The 22,248-nt window shown below is 34.4% G+C and overlaps 1 protein-coding gene across 1 annotated transcript; it reads right to left on the minus strand.

Moving 5' to 3' along the window:
• Window positions 1–297: 297 nt before the first annotated feature.
• On the minus strand, window positions 298–3,291 carry LOC123551386 (L-sorbose 1-dehydrogenase-like). The gene is made up of 2 exons (XM_045340291.2): window positions 3,170–3,291; window positions 298–2,607 (listed from the first exon to the last, which is right to left on the minus strand). Exons 1-2 carry the CDS (start codon window positions 3,234–3,236, stop codon window positions 785–787), a joined length of 1,890 nt encoding a protein of 629 aa, XP_045196226.2. The 5' UTR covers window positions 3,237–3,291; the 3' UTR covers window positions 298–784.
• Between the last annotated feature and the right edge of the window lie 18,957 nt (window positions 3,292–22,248).

Below are 22,248 nucleotides of genomic sequence, written 5' to 3' on the forward strand. Positions count from 1 at the left end.
AGTGTTATTAGAAATTTTCTCTACATCAGCTATACTTTTAGACGAATTTTGCGCAAAATGATATGTGGTTTTATGTTTGGCGAAAATAATACAAATGATAAAATGGCGTTATTAATACAGTATTCATATGAACTATACTGTATAATGATAATTCCACATTATGCTAGATTGTTTTTATTTTTGTGGGAAGGGCTGCTTATAATATTGGTATAACTTAAAGTCCAACCCATTTGCTATTTTCATACTTCTGTATTAGATATGTATATATTATGTATATAATAAAAATATGAAATAAAATATGATTAAACTAAAACTTATTTTTGAAATTGTGTTACTTGTAAACAACATATTGACCTTAGTGTATGCCCAATTTTTAGATATTTTTAATATATTTGCAAAATAGCAAACGACGGGTTAGCTGTTTTCTTCAGTATATATGTTAGGCATATACGTTGTAATACTATTGGCGTGCGTTGTAAAAGTATATATTGTGAGTCTTTGTTTGATACTGTACACATATTTTAGCCGGATGATTAAGATGATATTGGTGCGTCAGACTTTTGCTTCTATAAGCCTTTCAAATAACACTTTGACAGCCAAGAAATCGTGAAATTTGACTATTCTCTACTGGCAGATAGTATACATATGATATTCCTACTTCCGGCTTGACATTTTTCTCGTTTGTTCATCTTTATATATATATATATACAAAAGAAATAATGTACGTCTTGTTTGTTCATCAGAATGTTCACAGTTTCACGCAATTAAAGACCACAAAAATGATTTAAACACCATCAAGTAAATTCTTTCTTAGATGTTTTACCGAATCTATTCCGCGAATCATATCTGTCGCTTTTTCTGCTAGCATCACAGTCGGAGTATTCGTATTTCCAACAGTTATTTTAGGAAAGGCCGATGCATCAACAACGCGTAAACCTTTCATTCCCTTCACACGCAAAGTTGGATCTAAAACTGCGGTCGAATCATCATGAGAGCCCGTTTTGCAAGTGCATGATAAATGATAACCAGGTAAGGCTAGATGGCGCAACATACATTCCCAGTATGCATCAGAACGAAACTCATGTTGCAAGCAAAATGATTTCTTCATATGAGATATTTCAGCCCCAAGTGCTTTCATTGTCGGTGTTTCAATATATTTTTCCCATATTCTAATAGCAGAAACAAAGTCGTCAACATCCTGTTGTTCCTGAAAATAGTGCGGATCTAAAACAGGATGATCAAACGGGTCTTTGGATCGCAGTCTTAGTGTACCACGGCTTTTTGGATGTGTATTTATAAGAGCAAGCGTAAAGCCATCGGCGTTTTCGTTCCCAGCTTCGTATTCTTTTTTAATTTCATCTTTGAAGTTAAGATAATCAAATGAAAACAATAAACTAATAAAAGACATCTGAAAATCTGGGTAAGTTTTACTGCGGTTTTTGTCATCAATATGAACGAAAGCTGATCCATCAGTTCCAGCAATAGAAAGCGGTCCGGATCCGAATATTTTGTGTTGCAAGGTAGTCCAAAGGCTATTCCTCACGCTTGGTGTTATACTTATTGGTTTGTTGATTCTAGTGAACAAAAAAATAGCCCCATGATCTTGCAAATTGTTTCCAACTGGAAGATCGGCCACTACGGGTATACTCATTTCATCTAGGTGATGCCTTGGTCCTATTCCAGAAAGCAACAATATCTTCGGTGTATTTATCGCTCCTGCTGACAAAATAACTTCTTTCCTTGCCCGAACAAAATGTTTTCTGTTGTTCCGAATATAATATACACCAGTCGCAGCTGTTTTCTTAAAGTCTACTTTGGTTACAAAGGTGTTGACTGCAATATCCAGGTTTATCTTTTTACCTGCACGTCCCAGATAAGCAACGGCTGAAGACTCTCTGACTCCTTTTCGGGCGTTAACCTGTACTTTATTAAAACCCTCTTGCTCCTCGCCATTGTAGTCTGTAATGTTATATCCAAGTTCTTTTCCGGCTTTTAGATATATTTCTGCTAGCTGCGTCACCTCACCCCCAGAGACAGCCATCGGTCCGCCAACATTGTGATACTTGGAAGACTTGAACTCTTCGATCTGGATGTCCTCTGCCTTAAGGAAGTAAGGAAGAACGTCCTTGTAGCTCCAACCTTTACACCCATTAGCTGCCCATTCGTCATAGTCATAACGGCTTCCACGCGTATATTGTGCTAGATTTATCATACCCGAGCCCCCAAGAACTCGACCACGTGGCCAGTACGATCTAGTTTCTTTCATTCCAAAACATGAATGTTTTTGTGGCTCTGTATAATACTCCCAGTCATATTGTGTTCTTAGAAGTTCTGGCCAAAGTGTCAGGGAATGAAGCTTCCAGTTCTCGTCATAAAAGCCGCCTGCTTCAAGCAAAAGAACTTTGTTATCCTTATCTTCCGACAGTCTTGCCGCTACAACTGATCCTGCTGTACCGCCGCCGACAATGACGTAATCATATTCGTCATCTATGACGTCAGACACTATCCTCCTATGGTCAGAAAACGTTATGTTGTCCAAGAACACTCTGAAATATATGATAGCTATTGCAAGGGTGCTCAACGCTGTAGCTGTGTACCCCATTATACCTGAAACAAAGTACATGTAGAAACATTTTCTGTGTAAAATATCACACATAGAAACGGCATCAAAAGATAGCAAACGAAAGGCAAACTACTTTTTATCAGATCTCTTCATAAGAACACTTCAATTGTCTTTGCACTTAAACGCAAGTAGTTGGTATTATTCGAACGTTATTTACCCTTTGTATGTGAGGTAGAGCAAGTATAAGCTAGGGAAAACTCAATTTAAATACAGTCAGTCTTACTGGCTGGTTTGTTCTAACCAGTGTTTTGTTCAAGCCAATGGATTAGATATCTTTGATTGTCCGATAAAACTGACAGAATTCCGATGACAGCAAATCTACTTTGATATTCCGATGAAAGAAAATCTAATTGATTCCAATCAAAATGCAGTGTAGCCAATCACTACAATTTTCGCAACCTTGATTAAAGCTTGAGCATGGCATAGACTAAAAGAGCCAATTTACAAGGTAGAAAAAGAACTTTAGTCGTGAAATATCGAGTGATAGTATTAAATTAAATACATTTATATATTTCTCTTTGTATTTAAAACAAATTCAAGTCTTACCTTCAGTCTTATTTGTTAACCTGATATGATAGGCACACAATAATGATAACCTATGGCCTATTTGCATTATCAAGGACAGATAGACTTTTCATGTTTGTTTGCAGACCTATATAAAGAGCTACTTCAGGGATGCGGTAGAAAACGCATATCAAAGTCTTAGCTATTTTAAAACTTTAAATACATGTATACCTTAGATAGATATAGAGGTGCAATGATCGATCGCTCTCGAATAGGAAACTACTGCATGACACTAACTGTGAATATAGGTTACAGTTGTTTAATGGTGACATTCATCCATATGCAAGTTCATCCATATGCAAGTTATCACACATGCCGAACACACAACCCGTTCTTACGTGCAGCTTAGCCGATTCAACTTGATTTCTTTGTTTGCAGGAAATTGATCAGACCACTTCATTCCGAATTGATTGAAGGACGAGATCTATATCTACAATACATTCGAGTCCCTTACAGCCAAATGTAGGATCTAATAAGAACTGTCAGTGCCGTAACCAGCCCTAAAACAGCACCGAGGCAGAAGAGTTGTAACATAGTTACATGTTTTTATTATCATGTGTTTATGAAATATTGTTTTGTAATTGATTTTATTTACATTTGACGTCCATTCTAATCGTATACATGTTTTACATATATATTGCATTTCAATTTTGTCTTAAAAGTTATACATGTAACCAATCACGAATTCTATTTGCAAAGTTGTAAACAACAGATATTATATTAGTGCTACATCACGTTCCTTATTAACATTTTTGTAATATTCTCCGAACTTTATCACGTGCGTTTAAATTCCTAATTTATAACTTTAGTAATATGTTAATTTAGACGTGTTACATATGATGTCTATCTAATCAATATTCTAACTAGTGCGTGATGTGTAATATCCGCCATGCTACCAAAGTAGATAGAAATTATATTAACTTAAATGCCAGTCAAAAAGTTTTACTGTAAGTCTTTCGGACGAGATCTAATTGTGAGGCCACAAGATATATGCACAGTGTACTTTAAAAATTTGTGTTCCTATAATTTTGATCATGTGATTCCGCACAGTGATAATTCAACGTCAATTAGTGAGGCGTGACTTATTTGCTATCCTCGGTGTTTACAGCAGTATTGTTATGAGCTAAAAGTGCAGACGCGCCCCGATGAATAAAGTTGAAAAAAAGAATAAAAGTTATAGTAAACCTTGTAACTGAGATTATTGTTAGTAACTATACGATCACGGGTGTGACTAGGCTATAGAGTGTTGCATATATGGGCTTAGATACAAACTACAAGTCAGCAATTGATTTGAACATTTTTGCTTCAACTATAAAAAGCGCACGGAGTTGTGGCATATGTTAAGGTAGGGTTACAGGGGCCCATCCTGAGAAATATTTTGAAATTCTGCGAGATTAAATGGTGTATTTTAAGTTATTTCAGATAAAAAAATCCGAACAAAACAGTTTTGAAATGTACACACAACTCGTCTGCAATATTGGAGCGGACCTCCTTGAAAAGTTTTGACACAATACAATACAACGCTGTTAGTTTCAAGCGATTATTTCTGACAAAAAACTGAGCACATAAGAGTAAAATTGGAGTTACGTAGAGGGTTGGAATCGGGGTCCTCCCCAATAAATTAATTATTTTGAAATTATACAAGACAAAGCTGTGCATTTTAGCAACCTTCGAAAAATAAATCTGAGCAAATAAGGTAAAAATGTTTGCACTAGTCGCCTGCATAATTTCAAGGGTCCTCTCCAAGAAATTTTGAAATTATTAAAGACAAAATGGTGCATTTTAAGACATCTCCGATCAAGAATTTGAGAGAATCAGGTTGAAGTGCACACATTACTCGTTTGCATAACTTGAGTAAGGATGGGGGTCCAACAATTCTTTTTTAGGAAATCAGGTTAAAATGTACACATACGCACTACTAAGTAGAGGTGGGGTTCGGGACCCTCTCACAGAAATGTGGAAAATCCAATAAGGCAAAACTATGCATTTCTGTCATTTCAGACAATTGAATCTGAGCAACTCGGGTTGACAGGTTTACCTTACTAGCCTGGTAAATTGGAGAACAGGTAATGGGCTCAGAAGTTGTTTAGTTTCACAAGAAAATGGTACGTTTTTAAAGCCAGTTAAAACATAAAATTGTTAGCAAAACGTTATGTGATTCACAAGAAAAAGTACAAAATTAAATGCTTATATGAGAAATGCTTGGAGGGAAATGTGTGACTATGTTTAGGAGTTAAATGTTGACTCTATCACCACACAAAAAACAAAACTCATTGTCTCTTCCGTAAGTCAGCATAAACAAGAGGGCCAAGATTGCCGTAAGTCGCTCACCTGAGAAACACACTATAACAGTGTAAACATGTTTGAACTAGTGACTTAATGGAGACAAATATTCCGACCAATTTTTATTAAGATTGGACCAAAAATGTGGCCTCTTGAGTGTAAACAAGCATTTTCTTTGATTTGACCTAGTGACCTACTTTTTGACCCCACATGACCCAGATTCGTGGTTTTCCAAGATTCAATAAAAACAAACATTCTGACAAAGTTTCGGGAAGATTGGAGCAAGAGTGGTCTCTGAGTGTATACAAGTTTACCTTTGATTTGACCGAGTGACCTAGTTTTTTGCACCATGTGAACCAGATTCAAAATCTTCTTAGGTTTTATAATAAAAAGCATACTGACCAAGTTTTATGAAGATAGAATAAAAAATGTAGCCCCTAGGGTGTAAACAAGCTATTTTTTATTTGATCTGGTGACCTAGTTTTTTTAACCCACATGACCACGATAAAAGTCCATCCAAGATTTCACACAGACAAACATTTTGACAAAGTTTCATGCACTTCAAATGAAAAATGCAGCCCCTATTGCATATACAAGTTGTTCTTTTATTTTAACAGGTGACCTAGTTTTTGAACCCCTATGACCCAGATTCGAACTTAGCCTAAAGTTTATCAAGACAAACAGTCTGATCAAGTTTCATAAAGATTGGGTCACAACTGTGGCCTCTAGAGTGTTCACAAGGCAAATGTTGACAGACGACGCACGACGCACGTCGCATGACGCACGACGGACGCCGGGCAATGACCGGTCATAATACCTCACCTTGAGTACTTCGTGCTCAGGTGAGCTAAATATCAAGACGAGGTATCATATTCATCAATATACGATAGGGTTTATTGACTTAGGCATTTCTTAATGGGACACATCAAAATGAGTTTTCAGTACACAGAAGTCCTAAAATGGACAAAGAAATATAACATTACAAACGTAATATCCATCATTTACAAAAATAAATATGCTTCATTGAATATATAGACCAGATCTGCTAGATCGAGTATTTCTCTAGTGAACATGTCATGAAAACAGAGAAAACAGGAGACAAATCATGTTAGATATTTGTATCAAATATATATGTTTTGTTTAGAGCGAAAACAGAAATTGTGCATTTTATAGATATATCAGATGTAACAAAAAATCAAGTTGCTTAAAAAACACCTCGGTGTGCCTCAACGTAGTTACGGCACTGAACTGTCATTGCATTTCTCTGTTTGACTGTCCACAAAATTGTTTGCAGTTGTTTAGAAACAGCTGCTCCTGCGTGTCATATTAAACACAACAGTTTCTAATGTATGGTTAGTGATCCATGTATTTTTTTTAGCAATGTGTACTTTTTTATCGTTACATTGTTCTTTTTTACATGTATGTAACATAATCGTGCTTCGTGTTACTTATTCAGCAGTCGCTGTATGTTACAATTCCTATGTTAATGGTTTTAAACAATCGCAGTATGTAAACTATAAACATAAACAGGTAATAAATATGCAGCTTCTATTGTGTATGGATACGGCATAACACAAGAAATATTCTTCTCATTTGCACCATCTGGAAACAAATATGTATAATTTTTTGAAGCTCATTGCTTTATTGCGTAAAACAGCTGTAAAAGTTCACAGTGGTAATAAATATCAACTGATAATTGCAGGGAGATTAAAGGAAGTTTTGTGCACATCAGTCATACTTATTGTTGTAACTATAGCACGCCATTGATGTCTTCAGAGGATGCATATATATTACATCACTGAAAATTTAAAATCTGTAAAATCAAGAGCTGAAAACAGTAAATCAAAGAAAATGGAAGTAATACATCACGCTTCCAAATGAACTCATAAACTTTAAGGTGGAAGCGGTTTGGGTTCAAATTAATCCCAGTTATATTCAATGTATTTGCGACAAATCACAGTAGTATTATGAAGTAGTATGACAGTTCGTGTTCTCTACATGTTTCTCTCAAAGAATAAATTATGTTTGTAATTGTGTATAAATCTGTTCGTGGTTTTCCTGGTATACATAAGCGTAAGAAATGTTTTAATAATGTAACAGAAACAAAACCCTATGGCAGATTGCATGTGAAGAATTAATAGTTCTGTAAACTAAATGTATCGTTTGAGAAATCATTACCGGTCAATCATATTATAATATTTTTCTTGGTTGTGCAATATGCTTTTAAAGATACAACTTATGGATGCTATTTCATATCACATGAATATCAAAAGCTGTTTTATTCTATATCTATTTTATCTATCCAATCGCGAACGTTCATTTGCAACACGTGACCGTACAATATATTACGGTATTTTGACGCACGTACGTACAAAAAATCCTGTATTTTCTGTATTTGGACGCACGCGCGTACAAAAAAAATCCTGTATTTTCTGTATTTGGACGGTTCAACAGTCCCATGTTAAACATACGATAAAGCCCGAAACGCGTGAAAATGTTCCGAATGTAAATCGGATGAAGTAGGCGCTCTATGTACAGAGTTTGATTATGCGTCTTGAAATCAGGATTTAATTGTCGTTAAATTTGTTTTGTTTACAACTTCAAGTAATGACAATGCTATCTGTTTTAGATATTAACACGTTCGTTAATAATCAAAAACCTAAAAATACAGTAAAAAACATCATAGATGTTGGAATATTTGAAAAGTGGCTAAAAGAAGCCGTTCCGGACGAAATTAGAAATTGGAAGATATCAGCCTTGACTGTCTGAATAGCTACCACAGAAGTTTTTATTTGACGGTTAAGAAACAAAATGGAGAAGATTATGAATGGCAGCGGACGGGGTTTCGGCACCAAAAGCATGTCCGCTCTCGTATTCAGTTTTCATCGGATCTTCACCAAACTTGCTGACAATGTTTATGGGCATAACATCTCGGCCAAATTATAGCAGACACATTTGGATTATGGTCCTTGAATTACTCGAAAAACGGGGAATTTAGCCTTGTCCGCTCTCTTACGTCGAACAGTTTTCATCCGATCTTCACAAACTTGCTGACAATGTTTGTGGGCATAATATCTCGGCCAAGTATTGTAACCACCCAAATCGCCAAATGGCTGTTTTAGGGAGGTTGCACCATATAATTTATTTAATACTGATACGCAGAAAAACAACATTCATTGAATTACGTATATTATGTATCAAGTGAAATAAATATAGAATAAAAAGATTATTTAAGGGGACGCATACTTTGAAATTAGAAAAAAAGTGGGTAGGGTATGATAAAATTTACCTGCAAAAAAGTACAAAGTTTTGGTACATGAAATGGATACTGTTTCAACTGTTATAAGTACACAAAGGATTGCTTACTAAAATAAAAATGAGAAAAACTGAAACAAGGAAGTTATTGTTGAATTACATAAGATTCATTGTGTAAATTCAAAGTCAACAATTAATTTTTTTTGTGTGCGAAAATAATAGTGCTTTACCTTGTCCAAACATTTATCGATCTCCTACAGATTCTAATTTAAAGAAAAAAAAGTGAAATAAGTTCACTGTCTTGCTTTTCCATTTTGCAAATGTAAGCTAAAACACATTATTTAGTTTGTTTACAAAGTAGTGCATAAGAAAAGATATGGTGGTCAAGGAATGCCATTTTCCAAAACTAAAAGAGTATATTCCCCTCAATACATTAAACATTTATCGTTACAGAAGTCGAGTGGCTTACAATAAGGGCCTAGAAATGTTTTCATTATTAATTTTCAACTTGTTATTCATGAACTACAATGCACTTAAATATCAAAACACACTGAACAAACTTTTGAAAATGTATTGTCTTAAAAATCCCTGAAATAAGGTATGAAATTTGGTTGAGAGGTCCAATCAATGTGTAGGCCCTATATGTGCAAAAGTAACATTCTAATCTTGTTCACAAAACTTACTAATACACAGCAGGAATGTCAATGATCTAAACTGGACGAATATACAGTTATCCTCATGTCATTTATAATTTGTCCTTGAATTCTCCACCATACTTTTCATAACTTTGTTTGCATGAGTTGCACGAGAATGCTGTCATTCACGTAAAAATCGGGGTCAGATAAATTGTAAATGCAATATCGTCTAAACGTAATTTAATGGATTATGCAGTTCAAGAAAAACTTTATCTCAACGTTATGAACAAGTACAATGTTGTAACAACAACTTTACTTAAACTGATCTAAGTAGCAGTCGGGTTATAAGTGACTTTATTGATTCATTTTGTGTTTTGTTATTGTTGTCAAAAAGTATAACGGAAGTGCCTCACAGCTGGAGCGGAAACCAGTTTGATGCGCAAAGTAGTCCACTGTAAGTAATATGTTTTGATAAATGTCCATAGAAATTAATAATTTTCTGATATTAAAAACGAATCTCTGAATAGGATTCGTTATTTGATAAGAAATTATAATCATCGACATGTTTTTTTTAAAAATCATACACGTGCTGACACCTAAGTTGTCTCCCGTTGTTTATTAGAGTTACCTTTCGTCCGGCGCAGTAATACTTTTTGCAGTGAATCGCTGAGAAGTCGTGGGAATATTAAAAACCATGTAAATAAACTAAAATTAACCATCTTTTCAAGATCAATTTCAAGCGATCGACGTTATGCATTTAACCCACCTGACCTGTGTAGCATCTTAGATACCTGTTCTAAGGTATTCATTGTGTAGAATGTCATGTTATGCCCTTGCAATGCTAATCCCACTCTGATTTTTTTGTTTACATTTTTTATCAATGAGAAATATGGCGTCCATCCCGGGCTGAAATGACGTGGCGTTAAATTTTCACCATGTTTAAGCAAACCTGGTATGTTAGAAAGAAAATTTCATCCCTTCAACATTATTTGTAACACTGGTATTGTAAAAAACCTGTTTTTTCCTTATACAAAAGCTTAATATTTTGTGTTGAATGTACTTTCACAAACACCTCTGTTTTCCTATTACATTCATAGTACCACATCCTTATCCACAAAGTACCGAATATTACAGGTGTCCATCAGTATTATATCACTTTAGGAATATGTTTTTATCTTCCCACCATCGATTTGTTGAATATGCACCCCTTCCTCATTTCTGTATGAACTGTGAATGTAGCAATATGCGTCCCCTTTAGGCCTAACATTGTTATGTATAATATATATTTGCACTGATACCAAGCTTGGAAAATACAGAAAAGGCAGGAATACAATATTCAGTGAAACATTTTTAATTTAAACTAAGATAGAATAGATATAAAATAAAAAGGTTATTTAACATTGTACTGTACAATACGAGATATATTTGAACTCGCATCCAGCTGAAAAAAAACATATTGGACTCGCCTAGCGGCTCGTCCAATATGGTTTTCTCAGCTGGGTACTCGTCCAAATATATCTCGTATTGTACAAAACAATGTTAAATAACCTAATAATATTGTGATTGTTTTTCTTTGAGCTTTTAGGACAATTTAAATGTCAAAGGCTTTACATATTCCACTGAAACTTGGCTAAAAACACGAATTTACATTTAGTGTCATCATACCTCTTACAGCAAATATTATACTTTGCATGTTGGCGCGGTTTACGAATTTCTGTGACTGATTCTGGGTGTTTGGATGTTCATGCAGACAACCAATCTGCGCAGTGTACATAAACCGGAACCGGAAAACATCGAAAAAATTGCCTCAGTATATGCAGACAACACTACTAAGGTGTTCTGTGCAAGAAATGAAGAGATATACAATATGATTTGGTTTTTATAGTTATAAAATGAATGTTAAAAATCAGCTGTGGTTGCTACAACATAGATGAATAATTATATACGGACGTTACCGTCTCGGCGATTTTCATCCCCTATTATATCTCACCTTTGTCTGCAATAGTAAAATCCCATTACCCGAAAAATAGATATTTTGACTATCAAAAACATTTTTGACACGTGACCAAGCCGAAGTGATTGTCAGGTCATGTGACCACAGGTAGATTTTAGGTAAAAATATTTCACGCGTAATTTAGGCGTCATGTACACAGGATCCGAGTGTAAAACATTTATTAACCGATAGTTTTTCTTCAAATTTTTAGTATCGCTAACGAGCGTATATAACTAAAATACTAGAGCATTTTTAGTAAGATAATATAATTAGAATAAGCAAAATCACATAGAAACGGTTGAATTTTGATAAAAACTACAGTAACATTTCATACAGCTCGATCGTAAATATCTTTTCTATACAATAAGTAAAATAATGAATGTCGATATAATCATTAAATTTAGACTTTAGGCTAGAAAGTGCAAAAAAACCAGATCTGAAAAGTATTAAAAAATGACAAAATGACAATAATTTAAAAACATAGACTAAAATGGTATCGGTAAAGTACAGTATAGAGTAAGCATATTTATCGATATGACACAATTATGCAGTAGGCGCGGCCGCTGGCACCAGATCATAAAGAAAATGCCTCCATACGTGTTATACCCTACCCCTAGGTATTCTATAAGAACCATGGTCGTGAACGGGAAAATATACTAACTTGTTTCAATCACGCATTTCATACCTAAAACACGCAGTGTGGTAAATGTGTACTATGGATATCAAACAAGCGGTAATTTATCTTCCATTGTGTACCGGTCACATTTTTTCAATACATTTTATCTTAGAAAAACAACGCGTAGTTTATAGTAATTTCAACATTATACAAAAAACTTGCTTGAACTTCCCTGGTGAAGTTCCGTTCTAGATTACAAAACCGTTCTGATTGGCTGTTGTGAAAAAGTATGTCAATCGTCATTTTACTACACGTGTTCGCTAAAATGTGAAAATGCAGCAAAATGTGCAAAATGAATAAAATATACAAAACAGATGCAGACCAATGTACGATTTCAAATTAAAGATCATATACGAGATGAATTTCATTCATCATTTCGAGTTTAAGTGTAAAATTGTGATTTCTTTTAAAATCTGTTTTTTGTTTTTGGCGCACTGCCGTGACCTCTAGACCGGATGTTCATTAGGGAAGTTCAAGCAAGTTTTTTCTGTAACGTTGACGAAAGCATAAAATATGTTGATAATCTCACTGGCACCAGATCAGAAAGAAAATGCCTCCGTACGTGTTACACCCTACCCCTAGGTATTCTATAAGAACCATGGTCGTGAACGGGAAAATATACTAACCCATTTCAATCGCGTATTTCATATCTAAAACACGCAGTTCAGTAAATTTGTACTATTGATATTAAACAAGTGGTAATTTATCTTCCGTTGTGTACCGGTCACATTTCTTTAGTAGTTCTTATCTTAGAAAAACAACGTGTAGTTTACAGTTTTTTCACAGGTACACAAAAAACTTGCTTGAACTTCCCTGGTGAAGTTCCGTTCTAGATTATAGACACACTCTGATTGGCTGATGTGAAAATGTATGTCAGTCGTCATTTTACTACACGTGTACGCTAAAATGTTTATATGCAGCATAAATGTGCAAAATGAATTAAATAAACAGAATAGATGTATAACTATGTATGATTTCAAATTCAAAACCATATACAAGATGAATTTCATTCATCATTTCGAGTCTTATCGTAAAACTGTGAATATATTGCATTCTGTTTTTGTTTGTTTACATTTCGCTTAACATGTGCACACTGTCGTGACCTCTAGACCGGATGTTCATTAGGGAAGTTCACGCAAGTTTTTTCTGTAACGTTGACTAAAGCATAAAATATACGGAGCATCTCTGCAATATGGAATGTTGAGACAAGGTGACTGGTGCACGATCGAAGATAAATTATCGCTTGTTTAATATCAGTAGTACACATTTGCTGACCTGCGTGTTTTAGGTATGAAATACGCGATTGAAATGAGTTAGTATATTTTCCCGTTCATGACCATGGTTCTTATAGAATACCTAGGGGTAGGGTATAACATGTACAGAGGCATTTCTTTCTGATCTGGCGCCAGTGGATAATCTCGGAAATATGGAATATTGAGACAATGTGACTGGTGCACGATGGAAGAGAAATTATCGCTTGTTCAATATACTAGTACCCGAAATGCGCGTTTAAGTTGAGAAATGTTCGATTGAAACGGGTTAGTGCACTTTCTCGTTCATGACCATGATTCTTATAGAATACCTAGGGGTAGGGTATAACACGTACGGAGGCATTTTCTTTATGATCTGGTGCCAGTGGGCCCGGCGTGTAATCTATAAATAACCCGTGTACTGACAACAATCGGACGTATATAAATGGTTTTTAGATTTGTTTTAAAGTTTTTAAAGTTTGGTGGTTAATAAAATAAAGCAGTAGAGTATAGATGTAGTTCATGGTCAGTGGCAGTTTTTCTCAGGCGTTTCAGGAGTGTAAGAAAGGTAATCGCGGCTCTTACCCTGGATGAAATTTTTTATAAATTTAATTATATATCTCATAATCTATTTATTATTTTGGCAATTTAGAACAATTCAGGGGGATATAACAGTTAAAACATTAAAAAAACAACAATAAATACTCGAGCCAAGACCCAGACATGCTCCAAAACTAACACCCGGGTCTTGAAGTAAGGTCCCTTTTATTTACGTCATATGAATCTAAGTCTTTGGAATCAATCCAGGAACCGACCTGTATCTGGCAAGGGGTCTCAAAATTCAAATCTCGCTGGGCCTACGATTGACTGGAAACAGTCATAACTACGCAGCGCAGCGTAAACAAATAATTTAATAGTAGAGGTAAACCCCAAATAACTCTCCAAGCATTTTATCATGCACGGGCGAGAATCTAGATATAATAACCGACCTTCTGCAAACCCGCTGGGTGGCTTGCTCAAATGAAAGAGTTATATACTACAAGCCAGTTTCGCACTCACAGTCGTGAGGGGCAAGTGATATGAAGTCATTTACCTTAATCATTCGACCAGGACAATTTAGCACATGACACTGAAGAAAAAAGAAATACAAAACTGTAATACGGAAAGTGTACTGCATACCGCCATTTTTTTCATAAATTAAGTTAAAGACAAAAAGAAAATCCCATACGCAGAAAAGAAAGACGGCAATATAAAATGCAATGATTATGAAACCTACAGCAATACCTTCTCAACAGAAACACGCTGAAATCATTATGTTCATTTACCCACTAATTAAGAGTTTCCTTGTTAATTTATCATTTATTATAAATATGCACGACGTAATAAATATGTCTTTGAATATTTTCCTCCATGTCAGAATTTCGAGCTTGTGCGTCAGACAAACCACCAACATTGTTTTTCATTTAATTTTGCGAATTTCCAATAATTTGGTAATTTTTTATACATGTTTCATATGGCTTTATGTTGGTCTGCAACTCTGGCCAAAGCTTAGCTAATAGACGCTGGTATCTAGTACTGGCTGTAGATTTTCCGTATGTGTTAATAGCAATTGGAATTTGAAAACTAAAAATTACATTTTATTTCGCTGGTTATTTCATTTTTGAAATGACAATTTGGACGTTCAATATCTAATTGAAATAATTACATCCAGACGTCTTTCTTGAACATCCCTTTTTTGCTTGTTTATTCATTTAAGTAAGAAATGTTCTCTTATAACTTTAAACTATCAGTCCTACTTTGTGTTGTGTTTTATTACTTTTTGCAGATCAAACGAAATAAAAATAAAATCACAGGATATGAAAAGGATTTGCTAACATTTTATTATATATTTTGTACAAGTACTCGATTGAAAAGATTTACGTCTCAGACTAGATGAAAGAAAGCACAGTAGACATTGTACTAGAGATCAGTCAATGACACAAGTTATAATCCTACCTTGCATAAGTTAAAAGGAACACTGATAAGTCTTTTAATTGTAATGTCAGTTGTCTTGGTAAATACTGAAGAGTTTTTTCTTGTTTCATATATGATGTTATGTTTTTCATTGTTTTCCATAATTCAAAATTAAAGGTACTACCTTTACAGACAATAGTTGTTTTTATCTGAAAGTCGATATTATGTATATGTTAACTGCATCAAGCTCACAGAATCACATAATAGGGGAGCGGTGGTCTAGTGGATAGGTGTCGGCCGCTCAATCCAGGGGTCGTTGGTTCGAGCCCCACTGGGGTCACGACCATGACTTCTCATACGACACTAGTACTGGTTTTACCAAGAAACGGACTTGAGAGTGGTTCCAATAGCTTGAAGCTTTCATCACAGTCGAGCTAAAAAAATTACTAATAACATAATATTTTGTCTTTACTAAAAAATTTATGTCATTTTTTCATACTGTCTTAGCTCATGAATACACGGCTAAGGTTTTGTCCGCTTAAGAATAAAATTTTCAGGAAACGAGTTTATATTTTGTTTCAATCAAATGTTTAGCTTTGCAAAATAAAAGCCTTAAGATCGTCGTAGGTTCATATATTAACCTGTTGTTTTGTGATACGAGATTTGGTAAAGCAATTATACGAGAAGAAGAAAAAGTTGAAAACTTTAACAGAACCACTAATATCTGAATGTTTTTTCATATATTGTTTCTGAAATATTTGCCAAAGCATTATAATACGTTGGTACATTCCTGCTTGCTAGAATTCAGTAAAAGCAAAACGGAAGGAAGCATCAGTTGCACTAGAAATTCTGCAACTGATACTTTATGAATTCTTTGTTTTGATGATATTGACTACAAGCATGAAATAGAACCCTACCATTCTAGAATGATTGATTGTAACTAGGGTAGGTTTTATGTGGAGTTAAGAATTAAAGGAGTTGTTTCCCTTTGACCTAGCTGTAAGAGATGTTTCCTTTTGACCTCTGTTTTAGTTGCCGCCAAAAACTGGTCACATGACCAGAGCTCTTCTGTTTTGGAGGTTGTTTTAGTTAGACATGTTGAAAGGCAGTTTGCCGGTATTTTTTATAGGAAGATTTCATGGTTAGTACTTGTTGTAAAGGCTTTACCAGATGTATACCAATTTATAAACTACAGACTAATGTTTTGCAGTTCAGTTCCCTTTCTATAAGTTATAAATATTTTAAGTCGAGATGGTTTTGAGATGACAGTCTCTTTCTAATGACACATGATTCTGTTTATTTCACCGTTAATAATACCCATGCATTTCCTAACTTTACAGCACAGATCACACAGTATGACAGGGTGGAGTGAAGCAGAGAACAGGGCAGTTTGTACACCTGATTCCATAAATTAGTAAGCGTACTGTTTGATTGTTGATTTACCATTATGTATACATGTATATACCGGTATGAACCATTGTAATGTTTTATTCAAAGCCACTAGACACATTAGTTAACGACGGCATTACCTTTAGTTATAGGACATGCACCTGTTGTTTGTATAGCGAGAGGCTACTTTGTTTAGATATCTTTGAGAGATTTGTATATCCTTTATTGCGTATAGATATCCTTTAGATATAATTGATATCTCAGAGAAGTGATATCTTAGACTAAGATATTTAGTATGTTGTACTTTGTATCATTTCAGGGTGTCGTCTTCATGCTATCATCGTCATCTCTGGCTTTGTATTAACTCGGTAACTGATGTCACGTGTCTTGATATAAATAAAGAAGAAAAACCGAACCCAGCCTTGGATGTTTATATACTAACTTTTAATACATAAATATCCAAAGGTTACATAATGAGTTGGCATTTTGACCTCTCGCTGCGCACCATTGTAGCTCTTTTTAATACATATGTTTAATGACCACTTTTATCGATTATACTGTAATGTGTTATTCTTCAGTTTTCTTTTAATTTATATAACTACTACTGAGATCTCTATGCATATTTTTTAATATGACGTATAATGATATTTTAGGTAAATGAAAATAAAAAATATCAATCACGGTAAATCACAAAAATAATACACCGCTTTTAAAATAAACTTTCTTATATTTGTTCACCCTCTGCACACGGAAAACGCATTAAAATACCGGAAAAGTCTAAAGTGATACAAGATAAGAGCTTATCTTTAAAGCATACATACAACAATAATTTAAAACAACACAGACAAATGTTGTTTACCCAAAAATGAAATTCCTCAATCATTGTTTTAACGATGAGCTAACTGGCATATAATTTTTGAGAGTATTAACCTCTTAGTGAACAATGATCGTATGATTGTTTAGTACATAAATGTCTTTTAAACTGTGATTTACCTTTAACTTTATAGAATACTAGCAATTTCGTGTGCTTTTAAAAATTCGTTCTCGATCTTAAAATGAAACATATAGTTATTTCGAATTTTCTGAGTTTTTGAAATATTGAATTATATACTTTAGTTGCCCAGTCAGTGGAGTTGTCAAGCTATTTACGCATCGTAAAGCGATTTCAAACATGATTCAATTTGCTACATATTTACGTTGTCGACTTACGTATAATCTAAGGACACAATGCACAAATCACATAAGCCTATAAAGCCAAGCCAAATGAAGTTTTCGTACGAATTCTCAGGGAAATGTTCCACGTTCATTTTTTAAAATATTAAAATCTTCTGAAAATACCGGTTATAATGCACATCCGGAGAAAATTTGTAAAAAAGTGATACATGTTAATTAGCCGTCGGTTGCTTCTATAAAAGATTTTCAAAATGATTTATTGATCTTGCACACACATCAGACAGCGGGTTACAAGAAATATCTCCAGAACATTTAGAGAATCACTAACTTGATATAAAATATAACCAAATAAAGATCAGTCAATTGTGCTGAGATTACAGTAAAAGTGCAGATATACTGCTACATAAAGTACTTTTATTAAATGTCAAGTGTGAACAAAGTTCTTTTTACAAGCAAAGAACACTTTTATAAGTTACAGAAAGTTTGTCTTGCTCCATATTATACAGAAGACTTTTAAATGCAATAGATTTTCCCAAAGGAAATAGCCTTCTTTATGAATTTTAGTTAGCGTTGATTTGTCAACTTACAGTGAACAAGAGACAAGAAGATATGTTAGAGAAGACAATCTCTGGAGCAACGTGTTTAACCCAGAAACTTAAATATTGATGTTTCCGAAACGCTTTTTCGACGTATTTAAACTTTACCACTGCTTTGTAATTTCTTGCATGCTGGACAGATTTTCCCCGTGCTTTTCCGTTGCTAGAAAAACCCTGGTTGTAAGATGACTCACGTGTTATAATTTACGAATGAATGCGAAAGTTCATACACTTCTATTATAACAAAATGCCGCCTTAAAGAAAAACCTTCGTTACCAACTATACAGTTACCCTCGTGTCGGCAATTCCCATCTTTACCAGCAACCAGTGAAAGATTCTTATAGTGTGAAGCTTGTTAAATAAATAGAATTATACTAATGAACATTTTGCTCTTATCATCAAACACCATGTTGCCTAATCATATTAATATATTTCTCTATTCTGAAACCTTTATATAGGGTAAACTTGTATAGTTTCGGATTAACTGTGGATATTTGGTTGTTTAGTGGTGAGAGCGTCACATCAATAAAACCATTCCAAATTGTGACCAGTACCAGTACATTAGTTTTTCTTCCTTCTGTAAAACGTTGGCTAAACCTTTTGCACCAAACTAAAACTCATTACAACCAAAATCTGAAGGATGTAGGATGATGATAATGCTTATTTCAATGGTTACTGCATTGTGATTGACATCCCCTGTAAGGTCGCCGCCATTTGTATAAGTAAAATAGTGAGAAAAGTTTTCACAGTAAAATCGTTAAATTTTCTATGTTTTGTTTTGCCATCTCCTCAACAGACTGATTATGCTCGTTCTGTCTAATCTACTAGATTGTGTTACACAACCAATTTTCTTGTACAACTTTTGATACCTTGTGGAAGGATATGTGAACACGACATATTGAAATACCTTTTACTTGATTAATAGGTTTTTTATACAAAATGACGAGTTAGAAGTTTGTTGAACTTTTTCCGACTTAGGTGTCCAGGGTTAGAATGTGTTCATGAAATAATACAGTTCATCATAGCAAGATGTCATAAAATGATGCATAGTTAAATTTCATTTAATATCGCTCCAGTTACGACCTACATGTAAATGTATTATGTTATCGTTCTGTGTCATTAAATGCATTTTTAATGTTTTGTTGTACTGATTATGCATGCATTAGATATCTTGGTTTGCAGCTATGACACATATTTATAATTAATAAGATACCTATAACTTGTAACAGTAGCAGCTCATGTATTACAAGAACAAAAATCATTCCTCAAAAGTTCGCAGCCTAAGTCTCTGACAAGAATTCCTCCATGACAATCTGAAAAGAGGCAATATGTCTGTATTGGTATTCACCTATTATCCTCCGTAACAACCTGACACAAAAAAAAATATGTCTGAAGTCACTCGGCTTCAATTAATGTCCTCTGTGACTACCTCACAAGGGACAATATGGCTTAAGCGATTTGGCTTAAGCTATAGCCCTCCATGATGATCAGACAAAATGAAAATATATCTGAAGTCTTTTCTCTTCAACATTCATCCTCCGTGACAATCTAACAAAAGAATATTTATGAAGTGATTCCACTTGAACTATCGTTCTCCATGACCACCTGTCAATAGACAGTACGTGTGAAGTCATACCTTTCTTAACTTATTTGAAAACGAGTTTTTGTCATTTATTTTTAAAGGGAGATTGATAAATATAGAATTCAGGAAAACTACTTAGCTAAACTTTACACAAATATGGTGGCTGATTCATTTCGTGTTGGGGTGTTTGCGGGGCGGAAACACGACAACGCGAAAACACGAAAACTCGACAAAAACCTATTTGTTTGTGTTTTCGTGTCGGCGGTGCGAAAACACGACGTATAAACAGCACCGACACGACAAATTTAGTTTTTATATTGGCGAGTATAGATATGTCGTGTTGGCGCCCTTTATTTGTCATGTTTCCGTGTTTTCACCCCGCCGACACGAAAACACAAAAAAATAGGTTTTTGTCGTGTTTTCGACAAAAGACTTCAGATATATTTTCATTTTGTCTGATCATCATGGAGGGCTTACAATATTGCCCCTTGTGAGGTAGTCACAGAGGACATTAATTGAAACCTTATTTGTCGAGTTTTCGTGATTTTGCCCCGCCAACGCGAAAACACGACAAATACATTATTTGTAGAGTTTTCGTGTTGTCTTGTTTTCTCCCCGTTTACCCGAGCCTGTACACTTTGAAATCTAATTACGTATATGCGTTGGCCTCAATGAAGACTAACTTATTCAAATGAGTTTCCTCGTTAATAATTTTGATTTTATTTTTATGATATTGTTCTTAAAATGTATTAAACGTATGACAGAGCACAACCTTATCATAGCATTCTTCTTCGCTGGGTACACATACAATAAATTGATTGTAATTCTGTATTGTCGTCGGGCGAAATTAATATCAGGTATATCAAATATTTGTCCTGCAATTTTATAATAATGTTGATATCCTCTATATGATTGTGCATACATTAGCTAACAGCTAAACCGCATTTTTCGTACTCATAATATCTTCGCTGTAATACTGAGTACAGTTATCAAAATAAAACAATAAACTGTCAAAAACATATACTTAACAGATTTCATAAAAATCATAAAAATGCTCTTATTATTCTATTAAGAAATTGCTTTGATACATTATGAGAAAATACATAAAATGTGGGTGAAGAGTAAAATGGCAGAAGTAATTAGTTTGATATTAGACGTTCGTCTTTCGATATTTTTATGTAACAAAATGGTATTAGACCGAAATATACATAGGATATAAGTCAATTTGTTTCTTAAACTTATATTTTCTAGTTGTTTTGTATATTTTTGCATGCAGTTATGTTGTGTTCAGTTCAATAATTGATGTGCGCATGTCTAACGGAAGACGACAATAAGATATGTGTCGTGTTTTCGAGTTTTCGTGGTTTCGTGTCGGTGGGGCGAAAACACGAAAACTCAACAAATAAGGTATTTGTTGTGTTTTCGTTTTGGCGGGGCAAAAACACGACAAATAAAGGGCGCCAGTACAACATATTCATACCAGCCAGCACGAAAACTCGACAGATAAATTCGTCGTGTCGGCGCCCTCTAAACGTCGGATTTTCGCGTAAAATGTGTCGAATTTTCGTGTTTTTGTGTCGGCGGGGCAAAAACACGAAAATACGACACATTTTACGCGAAAATTAGGTTTTTGTCGAGTTTTCGTGTTGTCTTGTTTTTGCCCCGCCAACACGCCAATACGAAATGGCAGAAATCAGGCAGAAATACAACTATGTTAACGTTAAATTTATAGGCGTTAAACCCATGTGAAATAAAGAAAGGTCAGCAATGTAAGGCGCCTTTGAACGTGAAATTGATCATGAAAAGAGCGCTATATAAATCTGGTATAATAATAATAATAATGTTACTGATTGTTTAGAGTATAAACTAACTGTCAATCTTAAATTGATATAATAGATTGGCATAGCTTCTTCCAATTTATAGTGATTTACAGTTCTATCTAAATTATATGAAAGATATTGTTTTGTTCCTACTATATTGATATGTCAAGTTGCAGTTGTTTATCTATAATTGGATTTGGGTCTGTCCTTGATTCAGTGAATATTATACAGTAATTGACTTATGCTGAGGTCAATATATATTTTTACGGACCTGTAAAAATTATTGGGTCTGTCCTTGATTCGGTGAATATTATACACTGTAATTGACTTATGTTGAGGTCAATATATATTTTTACAGGTCCGTAAAAACACATATTGACCGAAACATAAGTTTATAATTTTTATATTATATGCCCTTCTAAAATGCATTCATTTGACTGGCCCATATTTCATTCA

This window comes from Mercenaria mercenaria, chromosome 4 (genome assembly GCF_021730395.1).
Source record: "Mercenaria mercenaria strain notata chromosome 4, MADL_Memer_1, whole genome shotgun sequence".
NCBI lineage: Eukaryota > Metazoa > Mollusca > Bivalvia > Venerida > Veneridae > Mercenaria > Mercenaria mercenaria.